The sequence below is a fragment of the Hippopotamus amphibius genome, chromosome 5 (assembly GCF_030028045.1).
Source record: "Hippopotamus amphibius kiboko isolate mHipAmp2 chromosome 5, mHipAmp2.hap2, whole genome shotgun sequence".
Classification (NCBI taxonomy): domain Eukaryota; kingdom Metazoa; phylum Chordata; class Mammalia; order Artiodactyla; family Hippopotamidae; genus Hippopotamus; species Hippopotamus amphibius.
The window spans coordinates 26,354,043-26,372,795 of NC_080190.1; the positions used below are offsets into that span (position 1 = coordinate 26,354,043).

General features: G+C 39.3%; 1 protein-coding gene across 1 annotated transcript in view; it reads left to right on the forward strand.

Annotated features, from left to right (window-relative positions):
• The window catches only part of CFAP43 (cilia and flagella associated protein 43), a 113,332-nt gene that overhangs the window by 67,098 nt on the left and 27,481 nt on the right, over nt 1–18,753 (forward strand). Inside the window, exons 20-27 of the mRNA XM_057736513.1 lie at nt 1,443–1,568; nt 5,499–5,603; nt 7,064–7,180; nt 8,084–8,311; nt 11,129–11,335; nt 12,258–12,347; nt 12,645–12,725; nt 13,338–13,463. Of these exons, the coding sequence (XP_057592496.1) occupies nt 1,443–1,568; nt 5,499–5,603; nt 7,064–7,180; nt 8,084–8,311; nt 11,129–11,335; nt 12,258–12,347; nt 12,645–12,725; nt 13,338–13,463 (1,080 nt within the window). The remainder of the gene's footprint in view (nt 1–1,442; nt 1,569–5,498; nt 5,604–7,063; nt 7,181–8,083; nt 8,312–11,128; nt 11,336–12,257; nt 12,348–12,644; nt 12,726–13,337; nt 13,464–18,753) is intronic.

An 18,753-nucleotide genomic window follows, 5' to 3' on the forward strand; every position in this document is an offset into this window, starting at 1 on the left:
ATTGGATTGTCCTCTAATCAGTAACAATCTGTTGGATTGTTTTCTTTAAATCCTATCTAAGAGTTTTAAAAGATAAGTTTAGCCACATTTATTATAATTATTGATATGTTTACATTTAATTCCTGCCATTTTATTGGGGGGTTTTCTGTTTAACCTATTTCCATTTTTTTTTCTTTTTCCCTCTTTCTTATTTGCTGGCATTGCTTGTGCATTTTTTGTTATTATTTTTCTCTTTTTAACTATTTTGGGAGTCATAATTCTATTCTTTAAAATTCTAACCCATATGTTTGACCTCCTATTTTTTTTTTTAACATCACCTGGTGCCTTCCTACTCAATGGTAAAGAGTGCAGATGCATTGACATCACCTGGGATCTTGACCCCATCCCAGATGTCTTGAATCTGAATTTGCTATTTTGACAAGATCCCCAGATGGTTCATAGGCACATTAAAGTTGGAGAAGCTCTGGTTTAGCATGTATCATACCATATCTACCCTCCGTATAAGAGCCCCAGTGTGCTTATGTTGTTCTTACTTTTTATGTTTTCATCTCATTCTGCTTCCCCAACTTTCTCTCATTGAGACCATTTAGAATTGTAGTTTAAATTGGTATCTTTAAAAACTCTTAAAAATGGGTAAATCTTATTTAGACTTAATGAGTCTTTCTGCCTACATTCCCTCTGACTTCAGTACACCCTTAATGAAGGATGTTTCTTCCCCCTCTTAAATGCAGTATTGGATTTATTGACTTATGACACACTTTTTTCTCTTAATTTTATGGATTGGGGCAAGAAAGGAAGATTGTAAAGCCCATTCTCAGTCCATTTTGATACTGAAGTCCTCATTTTCTCTCTCATTTTGTCTTCATTGTTTTTGTTTATTTGTAAGGGCTCTTTGTAGTTTGAAGATATTAATACTTTGTCATATATGTTGTAATGTGTGTCCTTTGTCCATGAATTTTTTGAAGCTATAAACTTTTAAAGATATTTTTATTATAGAAATGTTCAAATATATATAAAAGTAGAGGGAATAATAACATAATAAATCTAATCACCAATATTGTTTCCTCTATACACCATGGACTATCCTCTCCCCTGATTGTTTTGAAAAAGATCCCAAATGTCATATCATTTCCCCTTTAATTATTTGTGTAGGTGTCTAAAAGATAAGAATTCTGAATATACTTAATACCATTAGCACACCTAAATATCAGTAATTCCTTAATATCATTACAAATTTTTGTTGTTTTTAGATTAATAAGCTTTTATGGATTAAACCTTAAAACTTAAATAAGCCTATAACCTAATTCTTTACTTGACAGTTATGTTTAGATAAATAGAATATCTTTTTTTTTTATTGGTTGCTGTCTGAAGAGACTCAGAAAACCATCTCCTTAATGTTTAATTCTTTACTTATCTCCATCCTTTCCTATTGGAAAATTCAGATTATGGTCATGATGGAAGAAAACGAAGCAGTAGGTAATATTGCAAAATTAGAGCAACAAGAATTTGGTCTGGATTTTGAAGAACTGGAAAGACTCCATGATGAAAGTGAGGAAGAAGTGGCAAAGGTATGGAAAAATCTGATTTGAGCACTATAAAGATTTAATAAAGAAAGTAAAAAGAAAATAGGAAGGAGAACGTTTCCAGGATAATGCTAATAAAACAAAACTTTTCCAGAATGATGTGAATAAAGCAGACAGTGCATAGAAATGGAACAAGTCAGGGAATTATTGAATTTGGGAGTTAGGAGAAAGAAGAGCATCTAGACCAGCCAGACATCTGACGTTTGTCTCTCCCCCATGACATTAATGCCAACCATCTTCCACCATATATTTGAACATTTTTAGAACTCTCCTCAGCCACCTCATGCCAATGTCAAACACTTTTGGTTTAGTAAGCCCTTTCTTAATGAGAGTTGAAATCTTTCTCTCTGTACTCACTGATTCTTCTACTCTTTGAGCACCATCTACTCTATAGCTACTGTGAAAGTGGGTAGAGAAGACTAGCAATTACCATGTTTCCTATGTATCTTCTCTTGTCTAGGCTATCTCAGCTCCTATGATATCGTATACTGTAGTTTCAATATTTTCATTATTATCATAGTTTTCTTCTAATTTCATTTTATTTCTGTATGGCATCCACCAAAGAATTTTAATTATTATCTTTCCAGTTTAGAGAAAAACATAAACTGAAACCTCCATTTTTCTAGATACTGTATTTCTATTAGTTCACCCTTTGCACTGTTTTGCAGCAGTCACATCACATTGCTTACTCATATGGATTTTATTTTAGGTAAAAGCCCTAATTGTGTTTCATACAGAATGTTCTTAAGCAACCCCTCCTCAACCTGCACAGTATACTTGATTCTTTAAGTGTGCAAGTGTAAAAGCATTTTTCCCTCTGAATAAGATAATTAAGTATAGCTGGATACAAGGACATTTAAGTGGATTGTAGTTGGTTAAACAACTATACCAAAAAGAGGCTTGTTATTTGACTGATGTTTCTAGGAGAAAGATTTTCAATCATGTGCCCCAGGACTCTGTGCTGTAAAACATGTTTATTAATGACTGGAGTGAGGATATAAAAATGAGGCCGATCTGTCAAACTGGTAAATGCCATGAGGCTGAGAATAAGAGGGAACATATTGAATAAACAGAATCAAGACCAAAAGTACCTCAAGGGACCGACTCAGGGAGATAAAATTCACCTGGATGTTCACTCATCCATCCATTCATTCATTCCACGATAATTATTGAACACCTACTACCTGTCAGGCACTATTGTAGGTGCTGGGAATACAGTGAATAAGGTCCCGCCCACATGGGGCTACTCTCATAGAGAACAGAGACTATAAGCAAATCTCTATATACTGCATGATGGAAACACACTGGATTCTGTGATAGATGTGGGGGATCCAATTCTGTGGCCAGAGAAAACTTTAAAGAGGGGACGTTTCAGGTGAGAACTGAGAGAAGAGAGGGAGCTGGCTATGCAAAGATCTGAGGAAAGAGAATGTCGGGCAAAGGGAGCAGCAAGGGCAAGGGCCCTGAGGCAGAAACTGCTCAGAGTATTCCAGAAACAGAAAGGCCAGCGGACAGGAGAGGGCCTCACAGAATGAGGTGGGGGAGGCAGGCAGGGGCCAGCTCTGAACACCTTGTATATTGTGGTAAAGAATTTGGTTTTTGGTATTAAATATATAACAGGAAGCTATTAGAAATGATCCCTTTTTCTTATTATAACAGATAGGCACCAGTCTAGGGGTTTTTTGAGTGTTATTTGATTGTCGCAACAATCCAAAAAGGTAGATTATTGTTTTCCCCACTTAAGGAAACTAAGGCTTAGGCGCTCAAGTCACTTGGCTAAGAGCCCACAACTCGAGTCTGAGCCAGGAAGCACTTCCAGTCTGCCCACTGGGCTTCTGGCTCATCCTCCTCGGCCCTGGCCTCACTCAGGCCTGGGATGCTGCCTCCTATTCCGGCACCAGCTTCTCCCAGACGGTTCATCTTTTTTTTTTTTTTTTTGTAAATTTATTTATTTATTTACTTACTTACTTACTTATTTATTTATTTTATTGGCTGTGTTGGGTCTTTGTTGCTGTGCACGGGCTTTCTTTAGTTGTGGTGAGCGGGGGCTACTCTTCATTGTGGTGCGCAGGCTCCTCATTGCTGTGGCTTCTCTTGTTGTGGAGCACGGGCTCTAGGTGTGTGGGCTTCAGTAGTTGCAGTACATGGGCTCAATAGTTGTGGCTTACAGGCTCTAAAGCACAGACTCAATAGTTGTGGCGCACAGGCTTAGTTGCTCTGCGGCATGTGGGATCTTCCTGGCACAGGGATTGAACCCGTGTCCCCTGCATTAGCAGGTGGATTCCCAACCACTGCACCACCTAGAAAGCCCCCAGCCCATTCATCTTGATCACTCTAAAACGAGTTTGGCTTAGGTGCCTGCCTGCATCCTCACCCTCTCATTGCTTCTTTGTCCAAGCTCATGTCAAGCCTCATGAACTTGCTCCTCTGGACTGTTGACTACTGACCACTGATGAAGTCACTCTGCTCACCCAACCCCCACCCTGTGCCTCTGCCCCAGATGCCCTCATCCCTTGCTGCATATCAAATTCTTGTGTATCCCTTGAGGAGCCTCCTGGATCCTCTGATGCAGGCTTTGGTACAGAGAAAGGCTCTTCACGTGCTTGTTTCCTTCACGTTGTTTTATTTTTCTGGAGCTCTGGGCTTTCAAAGAGATATCAGCCCTAGATTGGGTGTGATGGTAGAACCAGACAGTCCAGGACAGAACAGTATTAGCAGATGGCACCAAAAATCCACCTGGGAGCAGAATACTAGTCCCTAGGAAGAGCTAGAGATCCCAGTCCTAAAGGGACCCGGCTACTAGCCAGCCCTGGCCAGGATCTCAACAATACGGAAAAGACCAACGCCCAGTAATGCCCACCTGGACACGTTAGTATTTTTCTGGAGGGATTGATCAAATAGCCTCAGGTAGCAAGGGGAGGAATGGAGAAACCCGGGCATCAGGCAGGTTGTGACAATTAATATGCCGAAACAGCTGTTTATTTAAGAAAAAATAATTTAAAACTGTATTAGCCATTAACTCAATGGAAAAAATGTAAATAAAATGCAAATTAAACAAGGTATTTGTTCAGACAGTGAATATAATAAACAAATAAATGAGTAAATAAATGAATGAATAAGACATTTTCTAATCTGGGAGATCTTATTCTCAGCTAGTTTGCTAATAATCTACCAACAAAGTGAAATGCAAAAAAAAAAAAAAAGGTTCTGCACAACATTGTAAATCAACTATACTTCAGTAAAACAAAAATTTTACAAAAAGGTTCTGAAGAGGACCCTAAGGACTAAAGATTGTTGGGTGTCTTTCATACTAGCTCTTTGGCAAACTTTATTAAAATAAGAATACTTAATCCTTAGGTATTAAGTAATAGAATCACTTAAGGAAATAAAACTAATTGAGGTAACATATTTCTAAATGGGAAAAGGCACATCATACAGTCCCCAAGAGTAGTGAAACATTTATTTCATGGTGGACATAAACTGACGAATTAAGTGCAGTAAAGACCCCAAGACAGAGGTCATAAACTGGCACATCAAATATGCACTGACAAGTATAAAGCAAACTTTTCTCATAAAACAAGAAGGCTTGGCATTGTGGGTTTGCTTCACCACTTTGCACCAACCAGCCAGGTCTGTGATGATCAGGGTGTTAGCTATCCAGCTACCCTGGCTGTGCAACCGCCCGCACGCCTGCCTTGGCTCCTGTGTAGGACCTGCCTGCCCTTAGTGGTATTTGTGTTGACACCCTGGTCCTCAAGGAAGGGAATCCCAAGTCTCCAGACTAAACCTTAGGTTCTCAAAGACAGGGGAGTATCCCCCTCCAAGTGCATCTTGTTAGTGAACTTATAATTGAGATTTTTTTTTTTTGAAGCCACATCTTCATTTTTATTTTTCCCTTCATTTGTGTTCTTTAAGATAAGAAAGGATGCTGAGATGCAAAACCTAGCCAAGAGATATTTGGCTGAACTTATCAAAGAAGAATGCTGGAATTCGATGGCTGTGAAAGGCCGAGCTCTGAAGGTAACAAATATACCTTCAGGTACAACACCTTATCCAATGGAAAGTCTCGTGGCAGAAAATTTAAAAAAGAAAACATTTAAGAAAATCCATATATGGGAAAGCATTTGAAACATGCCTTGCCCCTCCCTGCACTGACTCCCCCTTGATGTGACACTTTCCCCTGTCTTGTTCTTCCCTCTCTGCTCAGTCCCCACGTGCTACTAAGCCAGCATCTCTTAAGATTTGTCTTAGCACCTCTTACCCTCCTTCCTGTTCAACACCACCTGCATCTGGGTCTCAATATCTGTCTATTCCAAAAAGCCACCTCACTCACATGTCACACAGATTGAAAACTAGACATAATATTCTTCACATTTCTACCTGTACCTGCCTTCACATTTTCTAAAGGGCTGCTTTTTGTGTCTTTTTATTTAGATTCCTCCCAACACAGTTTCCCTCTGTGTAGCGTGACCGGAAGTCCCAATTTATGCCTATGGTCCTAGAGTAACTATTAACAGTACCTTTTTCACTTTCAAATATGCCACCTGTTTCGATAATGAAGTATTGGTCACCCTATATTTACGAGATCAAGTATTGCTCTAAAACAGGGTTTCTCGAGAATAGCACATTTGGGGATGGATAATTCTTTGTTGTGGAGGCTGTTCTATGGATTGGAGGATTTTTGCAACATCCCTGGCCTCTATCTACTAGACCCCAGTAGTATCCACCACCGCCCCCATTAGTGACAATTTTTACGTCTCCAGACATTGCCAAATGTCCCTGAGGGGCTGGAGAGGACAGACAGGGGCAAGCAAAATCACTTCTATTTGAGAAGCACTGCTCTAGAAATAAACCTTTCATGAAAGCACAGTATTTTTATACAATGTTTATGCCAATACTGAAGGAATACGTTGTTTTATTTTATTTTATTTATTTTTTAAAAATTGAAGTACAGTTGATTTACAGTGTTGTGCCAATCTCTGTTATACAGCAAGGTGATTCAGTTATGCACACATATACATTCTTTTTTGATATTCTTTTCCATTATGGTTTATCACAGGATATTGAGTATAGTTCCCTGTGCTATACATTGGGACCTTATTGTTTATCCATTCTAAATGTAATAGTTTGCATCTACCAACCCTAACCCCCAGGCCATCTCCTCTCCCTCCACTTGGCAAGCACAAGTCTGTTCAGTATGTCTATGAGTCTGTTTCTGTTTTGTAGATGGATTCATTTATGCCATATTTTAGATTCCACATATAAGTGATATCATATGGTATTTGTCTTTCTCTTTCTGACACTTCATTTAGTACGATAATCTCTACATTATTTTATTTTAAAGAAAGCTTCCATCGGCCATTTCACTCCTGCATGATGATAGCCTATGAATTAATCAGAGAAAACATCCCCTACTCTGCCCCAGATATACACAATTATTCTAAAAATGGATTCATTTCATTTTGCTTTTTTTTCCCAAGTGCTTTCACATCCCCTATGTGATTGAGAACTTCCCAATGAAAGAACGCACAGATGAAGAGTTGAAAGAATTGAAGAGAGTTGTGCAGCAAAAGAAGATCGAAGCAGAGTGTCTTAAAGTACAATTTTAAATATATATGTGTTTATATAAGTGATGTGTTTTGTCTCAGGATTTCCTTCATACAGATTTGAGTTGGAATACTACTTAATATAAGTCTTGATATTGTTTGTGTTTATATTTATATTCCTTGATTATGTGTAGGATGTATTCTAATGAATATAGGAGCCTATATCCACATATGGAGCCTATACCCTAACAACACTGACTATCCCTCAAATATGATGATATACCTTTAAAAATTAGATTTGAGATTTTGTTCTTGTCCTGGTCAGAAGTTCTTCATCCACACATACTCTTTTTATCATCTCTTATCACTGGGGATTGTGTTTTAAGACAGTTGGCCAAGGATGAAGTAGAATCTGTTTTGATGGGATTTATGGTTTTCCTAAATCAATCCTAGCTTGTTTTTTTTCTTTTTTCCAGCAATCTCTGTCAAACTACTTAAAAACACTGACCAATTGGTGTAGTTTCATTTTGGCAGAATTTTGCATCCATTCTTTTCCTAAAACATAAAACGAAGGCATGCTTAATTCTTTTTACTTACACATACCAGTCCCATGTGAATAAGTTCTTTGTAAAATATGAAGAGAAAGTGTATTTTTTAATGCTTAAGTATCAAGAAAGACGCAAAATATTTACAAGCAGCTGTCATCCTGACAGAAAAGTATGTATATTACACACTATTAAGAACAATTTTTACTTTTATGATTTATCCACAGTTTTTCAATTTCTGAAACTTTCTCTTCAGCCAGTTCAGGAACTGTTCTTCACTTTAAATTCAGTTGTTGGAAAGACAATTAACATCTTAAAAAATTGTTGAAATAATTAAGTTGTCCCAAAATTGTCCTTTAGAGAATTCTTCTTATTGCATAAGTTTCATTTCATCTTTTTCTATATTTAGCTACAGAAGGAAATTATTGAGGTTCAGTCTGCCATTACCTTGGTTAAAAAGCATCATGAAGAGGACGATGAAGAAGAGGAGGAAGATGGGACAGCAAAAGATACCAGCTTGCCCAATTACCTGCTTGGAAGTCTGAGTACTGATTTCAGGGTACATACTTCTTTGTTGTCAAGCCAATTGGAACTTCATTCCAGAGAGGAGAAAATCAACCAAATTATATTACTGAAAGTGGGTAATTTTTTTCCTTTTTCCTTGAAAATCTCTGAAACTTTACATGAGGTGTCATGCAAGACTCAAATTGAGATCTAATGCCAATTAAATAAAGCACACAGAGAAATATCCAGATAGCTAGCGTCCATATTCTTTAAACAGAGCTCATGGATAAGAGTCGTTTTCATCCATTTGGAGTGGGTTCTGTGATACCCGCTAAACAGCACCCTCCACTGGCTAACACCACAAACCATTTTTCTACTTAGATCTTTGGGAAACTCAAAGATAAAAGAAATCCTTGAATGCCACCTTCTAGGTAACCCAGATGTCAATTAGGAACTCGTAAGATCAAGATGTGATTGCTTATCTAGCTCCTTAACCTGGCAAAATACAATTTCCTCTCTAAGATTTCTATAAGTTTTGGGTCTCAGGCATAAGTATGGTGGCCTTCAGGCTCTAAACTCCTACTCCTTGCTTTCAACCAAACAAGTCAGTTTCAGAACACACCTGTACATGCCTACTGAAGGTTTTTGAAAACTCAGTAACTGAGATTGCACCGATGCAGATGGTTTGAAATTTAATGTTTGGCCATTCCTATTCATGAAGATCCTTCAGCCATGTCTGCAGTTTGAGTTCTAGCCTCCTGCTGCTCTCTCTTCCTATCTTTTTCTCTTCTTTGTCTCCTCAATATCTGAAATTCCTGGGCATTTATACTGAGAACTGTTGAGTTATCTCTTTTGTTGCTTAGCTTCTGCTGACCTACGCCCTCAGTGTCTCACCCTCCTGCTGCTTTATTAAGGCTTTTTCCGGAAAAAGATGGCGGCGAAGTAGAGAGACGTGGAGTGCATCCCTCTCCACAGATGCATTGGGAATGCACGGAAGGACACAGTCATTCCCACAGAGAACCAGCTGAACACCAGCAGACGGCCTCGGACACCGGAAAGGGCTGCGGAGAACCTGACATAGCCGACTGAATATTCGTCTAATCCAATACTTGGACATTAGTCTGAGGCTTGGACAGTCTTCTATAAACACCTCTATCACCAGGACAAGCAACCCCAAAAGCTTGGACAACCATGAGGAAACAAAGAAACCCCATGCAGGCAAAGGAGCAGGAAAAAAACCCACAAGACCAAATAAATGAGGAGGAAATAGGAAAAATGCCTGAAAAAGAATTTAGAGTAATGATAGTAAAAATGATACAAAATCTCGATAACAAATTAGAGAAAGTACAAGAAACAGTTCATAAGAACTCAGAAAAACAAACAGCAATGGATAACAAAATAACTAAAATTAAAAATACTCTAGATGCTCTAACCAGCAGAATGACTGAGGCAGAAGAACGAATAAGTGAGTTGGAAGATAGAATGGAAGAAATAAACGCCACAGAGCAGGAAAAAGATAAAAAAATAAAAAGACTAGAAGACAGCCTCAGAGACCTCAGTGATAACCTTAAACGTACCAACATTCGAATTATAGGCATCCCAGAAGAAGAAGAAAACAAGAAAGGGTCTGTGAAAATATTTGAAGAGGTTCTAGTGGAAAACTTCCCCAACATGGGAAAGGAAATAATTCACCAAGTCCAAGAAGCACAGAGAGTCCCATACAGAATAAACCCAAGGAGAAATACACCAAGACACATATTAATCAAACTAACGACAATTCAACACAAAGAAAAAATATTAAAAGCAGCAAGAGAAAAGCAACAAACAACATATAAGGGAAAACCCATCAGGATAACAGCTGACCTTTCTACAGAAACTCTGCAGGCCAGAAGGGAATGGCAGGATATACTGAAAGTCCTGAAAGAGAGAAACCTACAGCCAAGAATACTCTACCCAGCAAGAATCTCATTCAGATTTGAGGGAGAAATCAAAAGCTTTCCAGACAAGCAAAAGTTAAGAGAATTCAGCACCACCAAACCAGCCTTACAACAAGTGCTAAAGGAACTTCTCTAAGTAGGAAACACAAGAAAAATTAAGGCTTTTTCCTACAAGAAAGTAATTTCTGCCTAAGAGAAATTCAGGTGCCAGCTGTTAAAATCATTCTCCACCCTGCTTTAATGGTTTCATTTTCAGTAGGGTAGATATATAGACTGAACTCTGATGGTAAAATAGTCTGCCTTTAGTTTGACCCATTATTCTATTCATCAGCAGAGCTAAGGGCAATCCAGTCGGATCCACAGCCACCTTAGTAACGGGCTGATCCAACTGGCCAGCTTGGGTTCTTTTTCTACCTGAAAACGACCTGTCCATACAGAGGAAGAATGTGTGTAGTTGTGCTTCTCTGGAAGATTCTCCAAACCTCTATAGGCCATCTTTTCCTCACCACCTCCCCCCAAACGCAATTCCAAAGAAAAAACATTTCCCAACTTAAATACTGAATATTGCTTTTTAAATATTTTTATGATGGATTTTTTAAGAACATATACAAAAGTAGAGAGAATAGCCCAAAGAGCCTCCAAGTACCCATTACCCACTTCAGCATACCTGCACCCTGAATTACAATGTACACTTCTGGAAGTGCATTGTAGTGTAACAGTTATGTTGTTGCCTTAACCTTACGCATGGTGGGATGCCACTTTAGATTACTGAACCCAGAAATGACTTAATATAAACACTACTTTAGAAAGATTAATTTGTTTATATGAGGCTGAGTCAAAAATTATCTGCATTCTGGCTGTAGAATTTACAGAACTTTTAATATAACCGGAGCAGAGATAATTTGACTCACCCCTTTGTAAAGTGGTTTTGGAGGGAGAGTAAAACTGTGGGACCATGTTGCCAGTAAATATATAATACATGGTGTGCTTATAATAACATATTGATATTTCAGGATATTATTTACAAGGTAAAAACTGCTTTCAATAATGAGTTTGATGCTGCATATAAACAAAAAGAGATTGAAATTGTGCGTGTGAAGGAAAAAAATATAAGAATTCAAGAAATTATTTTACATCTGGAATTGGAAGAATCAGTCTGGCAACCAGAATTTGAGGACTGTGAGAAGCCAGAGAGAACCCTTATTGGGGAAAGTACTGAGGTACGATTATCCGTCCATCATCTCTTCCCTTCTTTCTCATGATGTTTGGCAGGCTTTTTTTTTTTTATTCTTATTTTTGCTACGAGAATCAACTGTATAAGGTAGCATTCTTGGTTACAGGTAACAGAAACAGTTAACATAGCCCCAGCAATAATGTGGATTTCTTTTATGAATGCCATAGAGTCCAGAGAAGATTTGGACACCAAGCCGAGAAAGAAGCAGGAAGCACACACTGGAGCCTTGTGGAGAGTCCAGACGTGCTCTTCCTTCATCTCTTGACGCACCTCTCTCCGCATTTCAGCGGCCTCTGGCAGTTTCTGTGTTATATCTCCTACACTCAAGAGAGCAGCTGGCTCAGACCATAATCTCTTAGTCCGAGTTCCAGATTCACCTGGGAAGGGGCTCCTTGGTCCAACTTGGGTCCAGCACCTGTACCCATGGAGGCTGGGTCACATCATGGGAATGAGGCTGATGGAGCTCCAGTAATTATCTAGCCATTAGAGCAGTGTGGGTCCCAGAGAAAGGGGCTTACTGGACAGCCTTCCTCAAAGGTGTTTGGCTTAGAGGCAGTTACAAGTAAATGCTTAAAGAAAATATTTCAAATATAACCATATTTCATTTATAAAAAGTGACTCAGAGAACACCCTTGCTCGCGAGAAGCCGTCTTGGTTACTTTGGGGCAAAAGATAACAGTGTTGCTTAGAAGGAACAGCAAACACTGCAGAGTCTCTGCTAAATAACCATCTGTTTTCTAACTCTCTCATTTTAGATCTCAGCTTCATTCCAAGACAGGAAATTGCCTGCGAAATCTGGATAGTCCTTCTATCACTTAATCCCTTCTAACCTTCTCCCTGTGTGTGGAAGGAAAGTTTGGTCTGAGATTTGTAAGAATAACAGCAGGAAACCACATCTTCTCTTTCAGATTACAGCTCAAAAACATATTAACCCGTGGCAAAAAGCCAAAGCAGAATTACTTGTGACCCATGAAATGGAGCAATTTCTTCTGTCACGGGTATGCAGTTTTTCTCAAATAGTACCTAAGACCCTTTTTCATCTCAGGGACATTTGTTCCTAATTTGGTTGAATAGTCTTGTACTTATATTCCACCACAGAAACACATCAAGGCATGTGTTGTGGTCAGGTCACTGGGATCTCCGCGGCCTCCTCATCTCCCCTCCAGGCATGCCACTGCCCGCCCTCCCCAATCCTAAATGCAGTCATTCTAACACTGCGGGGGGCTGTCCCTAGTGCCTCTGGAGTGTCAGATCTCTGTCTCAGTAACCCTCTCTGACCCTGGCTCTTTCCCAAGGGCTCCGACACAAGACACCGAGCCCTCATGGACATGATGGGAGGAGTTCTGGAAGTCAAGAAGGAAGACATTTTGAGAATGGTGAGATTCCTGGCCATCCTTGTGGAAAGTGGAGAGAGATACTTAAATGTGACCATTTTTTTTCCCATGTGAACCTGAGTTTTAGAAATTCTATAGCAACGAATATACCCCCTCCTCCCAGTACTTCTAGACATACCACATCAGGCAAAGAAGAAGTTTGAAACCTCAAGCTTGCCTTCCAATATGACAAAAAGCGAACAAATGAACAACAAAAACCAACCACAGTGGTTTTGGTCTCTACAGAAAGCAGGGATAAAACTGCACCTCTAATTCTCCAGATACACCAAAAAACATTCCCTCTGATACCTGACATAGGTATCTCTGGAGCTCAGGCATAGTTCTAGCTATGAAGATATCAACTCACACTTCTGAACTTGTCACCTAAGAGTCAGGGCACATCCCAAACTGCTCACCTTCACTTAAGTCACAGAAAAACAGTTATGACATTTTATCATATCCTTTGGTCAAAGTGTTAGGTCATCATTTTGCCGATGCGAAGAAATAAACCCTTTTAAAGGGCCCCCTTTTTTTAAACTGTAACAATAATGCTGTTTTACTGTATTCCTACATTTATGTTTAACCTAGAATATATGCTTTCCTTTCTGTCTTCAGGTGATTCCTCAACCTGCTTTCATGGCAAAACCTGATGCTTTGTGGTCTGAAGAGGAAAGGAAACAATTCAAAGAGTATGAGAAAAAAGTCAAGGAGTTAAATGAAGAAAGAGATAAGTATAGAAAGGTCAGAAGAGCAAAGAATATAACCTACCTTATCAAGGGTTTTGTTTCAGTATCTTTTCAAATGAAGTGTTCTTTATTTTCTCAGTGTCTTTAGTAGCCTTAGGATAGTGTTTCGGCTTAAATTCTCAAAAGAATTTGAGGAAGCAAGTGGAGATAAATCTAAAGACAGAACAATTTAAAACAAAAAGAATATATAGCAATTTTTTAAAGTTCTTATTGATTTCAAATTTCACATCATTACAATTCTTTTGGTCCTTCGTCCAATCTTCAAATGTTTAATGAACTCCTCTGATAGTACGTTCAAGGCACCACAAGGTACTGCTCTCTATTGTCTACGTCAATTTCAGTTGCATGCTCTTGCTTGACTTGCTCTCAATTTCAAGAAAAAGACTTGAGAGAAGAATGACATCATAAAGTTCTAATTTGAGATTTTTGCAATGCAGGTCCCCTACTTTTCTGCTTCCATCACAAAGAAACATTCCCACATTAAAATTGCTTACAATTATAATAGAGATGTAAAAGGTGATGATTTACAACCAAGTAAATAATATCTATTCTTCTGTGAAGAAAGTAAAATCATACCAGCATTTGAGGCAAGGCAGTTTGTCAGCTTTATAGTGGCTATATCTTAACAATTCCTTTGAATCTATTGTTAATTTGTCCCTGTTTTTATTCACTGCAGTCCTCTAACAGTGCCCTTGTATTTTATTCAAAATGAGTATTTTTTTAATCAATTAATTTTATTTATTTATTGGCTGTGTTGGATCTTTGTTGCTGTGCTCGGGCTTTCTCTAGTTGCAGCAAGCAGGGGCTACTCTTTGTTGCGGTGCATGGGCTTCTCACTGTGGTTTGCGGTGCATGGGCTTCTCCATGTGGTGGCTTCTCTTGTTGCAGAGCACAGGCCCTAGGCATGTGGGCTTCAGTAGTAGTGGCAGGTGGGCTCAGTAGTTGTGGCACATGGGCTTAGTTGCTCTGCAGCATGTGGGATCTTCCAGGACCAGGGATCAAACCCGTGCCCCCTGCATTGGCAGGCAGATTCTTAACCACTGCACCATCAGGCAAGTCCCCAAAATGAGTAGTTTTGAATGCAGTAAAGATTTCAAGGAGTTACGAGATAGATGCCTGAAGTGGTAGCATTTACTCCATAGTGTTGCATTTTAAAATAGTCTCCTGCCTACACCTTCACCCCCTGCTCCTTGGCCATGCTCACCTGGTAAAACCTCAGCCTTTGATTAAACCAGAACTCAACCTCCTCTGCACCTGCACCATGCAGTGGGTAAAGAAAAAATACTGACTGGTTTCACTCTGATGACCTTAATCTTTATTGGGTCCTTAAAGCTGCTTAATGATGCTCTTCCCCCTAGCTTTCAATTTCCCTCTAGCTTAATCCACATCACCTGGGGGATCTTTTTTTAAATGCGGATTCAGATTCTGTCATTCTGAGGACATAGAAGGACCCTGAGATTCTCTGCATTTCTATCAAGAAACCACATGGTGCAGCTGCTGCTGGTGGGTGGACTACGCTTTAAGCAGCAAGATCGTAGAGGACCACTTCATGTGTTCTCCTCTATCCTCAAACCTCCAACACCTGGCCCTCAACTCACTCTCACCTTATTTTCTATTTCACTGGGAGAAGAGAAGAAGCAATTAAAAGAGATTTTCCTTACACTTCTCCTGTCACATCTACCACCCACCTGCACTGGATCCAGAGACCCTCCCTGCCTTTCTGTTCCTTATGAATGAAATGGTCTTGCAGTCGCCCCAGCCTGGCCTTCCACTCATGCACCAGGTCCCATCCCATCTTATCTGCTCAGGGTTGTTATTCCAGCAATTTGCCCCTTTCCCCTGCATTGTCAGTTTTCCCCTCTTTACTGGATTTTTCCATGGACACACGCTATAGTCTTACACATTGTATATATCTCTCATCTTATACCAAAGAAAAAAGACTTCCTTGAATGGGATTCTGGAGTTCTTTCTATTATTCTTGTGACTTTGGCTTTAGTCTGAATTTATTTCAAAGTAAAAAGTTAAAAGAAAAAAAAAAACTCGCTTGACTCCATTTTCCTCTCAATCCACTCACTGCTCAGTGTCTCCTCAAAATAAATGATGTTCACTGTCTCTAACTTCTCTCCTTTAAAATAATCTTTAAAAAAAAAAAAAAACCTTTGTATTATGGAAAATGTCAAACCTACATGAAAGTAGAGAGAACAGTATAATGACCCCCTTATCCAGCTTCAACGATTATCGACTAATGCAAATCTTATCTCATTTTATACCTCTACCTACTTCCCTGACACTGGTTATTTTTTAATTTTTATTTTAGAATTCTTCAAATGTACAGAAATGTTACATGAATAGTACAATCTATAACCCTATACTGATGCCAATAGTACTCTATATACCATGTAACTAATATATCTGTACCACATACCTATATACTTACACATATCAGTTTTTTATATTGCCACATTTCTTCTTCATCTTTTTCTCCTGAATTATTGGTGATAAATTGTAGACACTATGATACTATACTATAAATCTCTTAAGAACATTCTCCTACACAACCCCAATAAAAATATCATGCACAAGAAATTTAACATTAATAAAATACAATTATCTGATATAAATGTGAATATGATATTCAAATTTCCCTGTTGTCCAAGTGTTGTGTTCCATGACACTGATATTCTTTTCCAGACCAGTTGTTTTGTAGACTGTCCCTCAACTGGGGCTTGATTGTTTGCTCATGATTGGATTCGGTAAAATATTTTTGACACTAATACTACATGGGTGTCCTCAGTGCATCATATCGGGGGGTACCTGATGTCAGTTGGTCTTATTATTGGTGGTGTTAAGTAAGGTCACTGGTAAGGAGGTGTTCTTCAGACCTCATTATACAAGTTCTCTTTCTCCTTTTTATTTTATAAGTAATCTGTGGGGTGACATTTTAAGTCTGTGCACTCTCTGTTCATCCAGTCTTTTGAAATCCATTATTGAGCCTCACCTGAATCAATTATTAGTATAGTGATTGCAAAATTGTGCCTTTCTAGTTTCTATCACTTATTCTATAGTTATTAATTGGTATTCTTCTGTGCAGAAGAGCTATCCCTCTGTCTTACCCCAGGCCCACTCGTTTAAAAAAAAAATTCTTTTTAAAACCTAATGTGTTTTTAATCCATTACTGTCATCATTCTCTTTGATGTTTAAAGTGTTCAGAGCTCCTTCAAGTTGTCATCTGTATCCCTTTGACCTGTTCCCATCAGTTTTTGAGCACTTTTCCCCTAACACAAGATGTCCTAGGCACCTGTAATCAGCCATTTTTCTAAGAATCCCTGATACCTTTTACTGGAAGTTGGTATTTAGAAAGCAAATCTTGGTACTAGATGGGCTCATTGCTACTAGAGAGGGGAGGTGTCATTGCCTCTGAGCATTTCCTATTTTGAAATGCTCTAGAGGCAATGACCCCTGAATGAACGGGTGAATTTATTGAACCCTATTATGTGCCAGGCACTTTCCTAGGGCCTGGGAATTCACAGATGGAAGGATACAGCCTTTGCCCGCAGGAGCCTACATTCTGGTCAGCCAAAACAATACCTTCTTAAACTGCAGGCCATTTTTAATCAGGACTGGGAGAAAATCTTGATGTGATGGATTCTGCATTGTTTATCCATCCTTCCTACTTGATCTCCCATCTCTCACCTCCCCTGCTTCTCATTTCTCAGCATCTGATACCGACATTTTTAGACAAAATTAGATTTCCCCGGGAATGTTTGAGGGAAAGTGACACTTGTGTTTTTAACAAATACTCCTTGAGCCTCCACTGTGTGCACTATGTTAGACCCAAGGGACACATGGTGAATAGACAGACACAGCCCTCAACCCTCACGGTGTTCACGACCTGGTGGGAAAGGGGGTTATATGTTAACTGGACATTCACAAAATAATTATTTAACTACAATGTGATAAATCAGGAAGGACAAATTCAAATGCCATCTATGACAGTAAACACAGAGGCACTGGACTTAGATCAGGTGTTCACCTGGTCCCCTTTATAGGCTGGCACACCCATCTTTCCCTGCTGTGAGCGCTGCAGCTAAAGGCTCACACCTGAGGCCACTGGAGTCTTGTCCTTGACTGATCAATGGAACATCGTTGTCCAGAGACACAGCAAGGTTATTCCACTGCCCCCACCCAGAACAGCCAGTGATTGAATTATGAGAAGGTGGGGTATGAAAGTCCAGCCCCCTCGGGCCAAGTTTGGACAGCTCAGCAGAGCCTCTCCATTACCCTTACACCCCTGGGAATCAGCACGAGGCTGGGCCACCCGAAAGCACATCATAGCTCAGCTCCGGCCCCTTCCTACCCGTTTCTCTCACCCCTGTAAGGTGTCTCCAAAAGAGCACTCCCTCCGGAAAGAATGTGCACTGGAATCCTGTGCCAGACATTGCTCTTGAGACTCAAGATCGTGCCCCGGACAGAACCCAAGAAAGACTTCCTTGAGAAAGTGGCATTTGTGCTCACATTAGAATGAGAAAGGATGAACAGGTTGAAGAGTGAGGAAGGGACAGCAGGTAGATGGAAACGTGTGGAGAAGGGCCTACAATGAGAAGAATGTGGAGCATTTGAAGAACAGTTTTAGCAAAAGGCCATTTTGATATTATAAAAAGTTCCTTTCAGACCAGAGAGCTTCAAAAGCCTGCATGTTTTTGTAGGAAGTGTTTTATAGAAGAGTGGGTTGGGACCCTTGGACAATCTGGCCTCAGGAGGCTGAGTCTTTGGCCATTTGCCATGTGATGAGGCTTCTGTTGTCCAGGAACACCTGAACTTGATAAACATCTACTAGGAGGCCACAATTCATGGGGTTTTGCCATTCCTATGAGATAGTGTCAAAAAGTATTACAAGCAAATTGGCCCAGAGGTATATTTGTTTATTTTTAATATTTCCTCATTGCTTAATTAGCCTAACTTAGGTGTTGTTTCTCCTTGCATCATATATTTCTGTACATTTTGCTAAACTTCTCTCTCCATGATCTTCCCAAGGTTAGTCTCTTCCTTTATTAAACCAGCATAGAGAAGACTTGGTATTTTAAAATAAATTTAAAATAATAACAGCATTATATCATCATAGTAATAATTGATTCAAGTAAAAATTATCAATGGATGCTAAAACTGGTAGATGAAAGTTTGATGAGGAACAAGATTTTTTACATAGTCTCAAAGTATTTTCCCATAGATTAATTACAAATGGAAACACTGTAACCGTACAAGAAAGAAACTGGCAGACACTACCT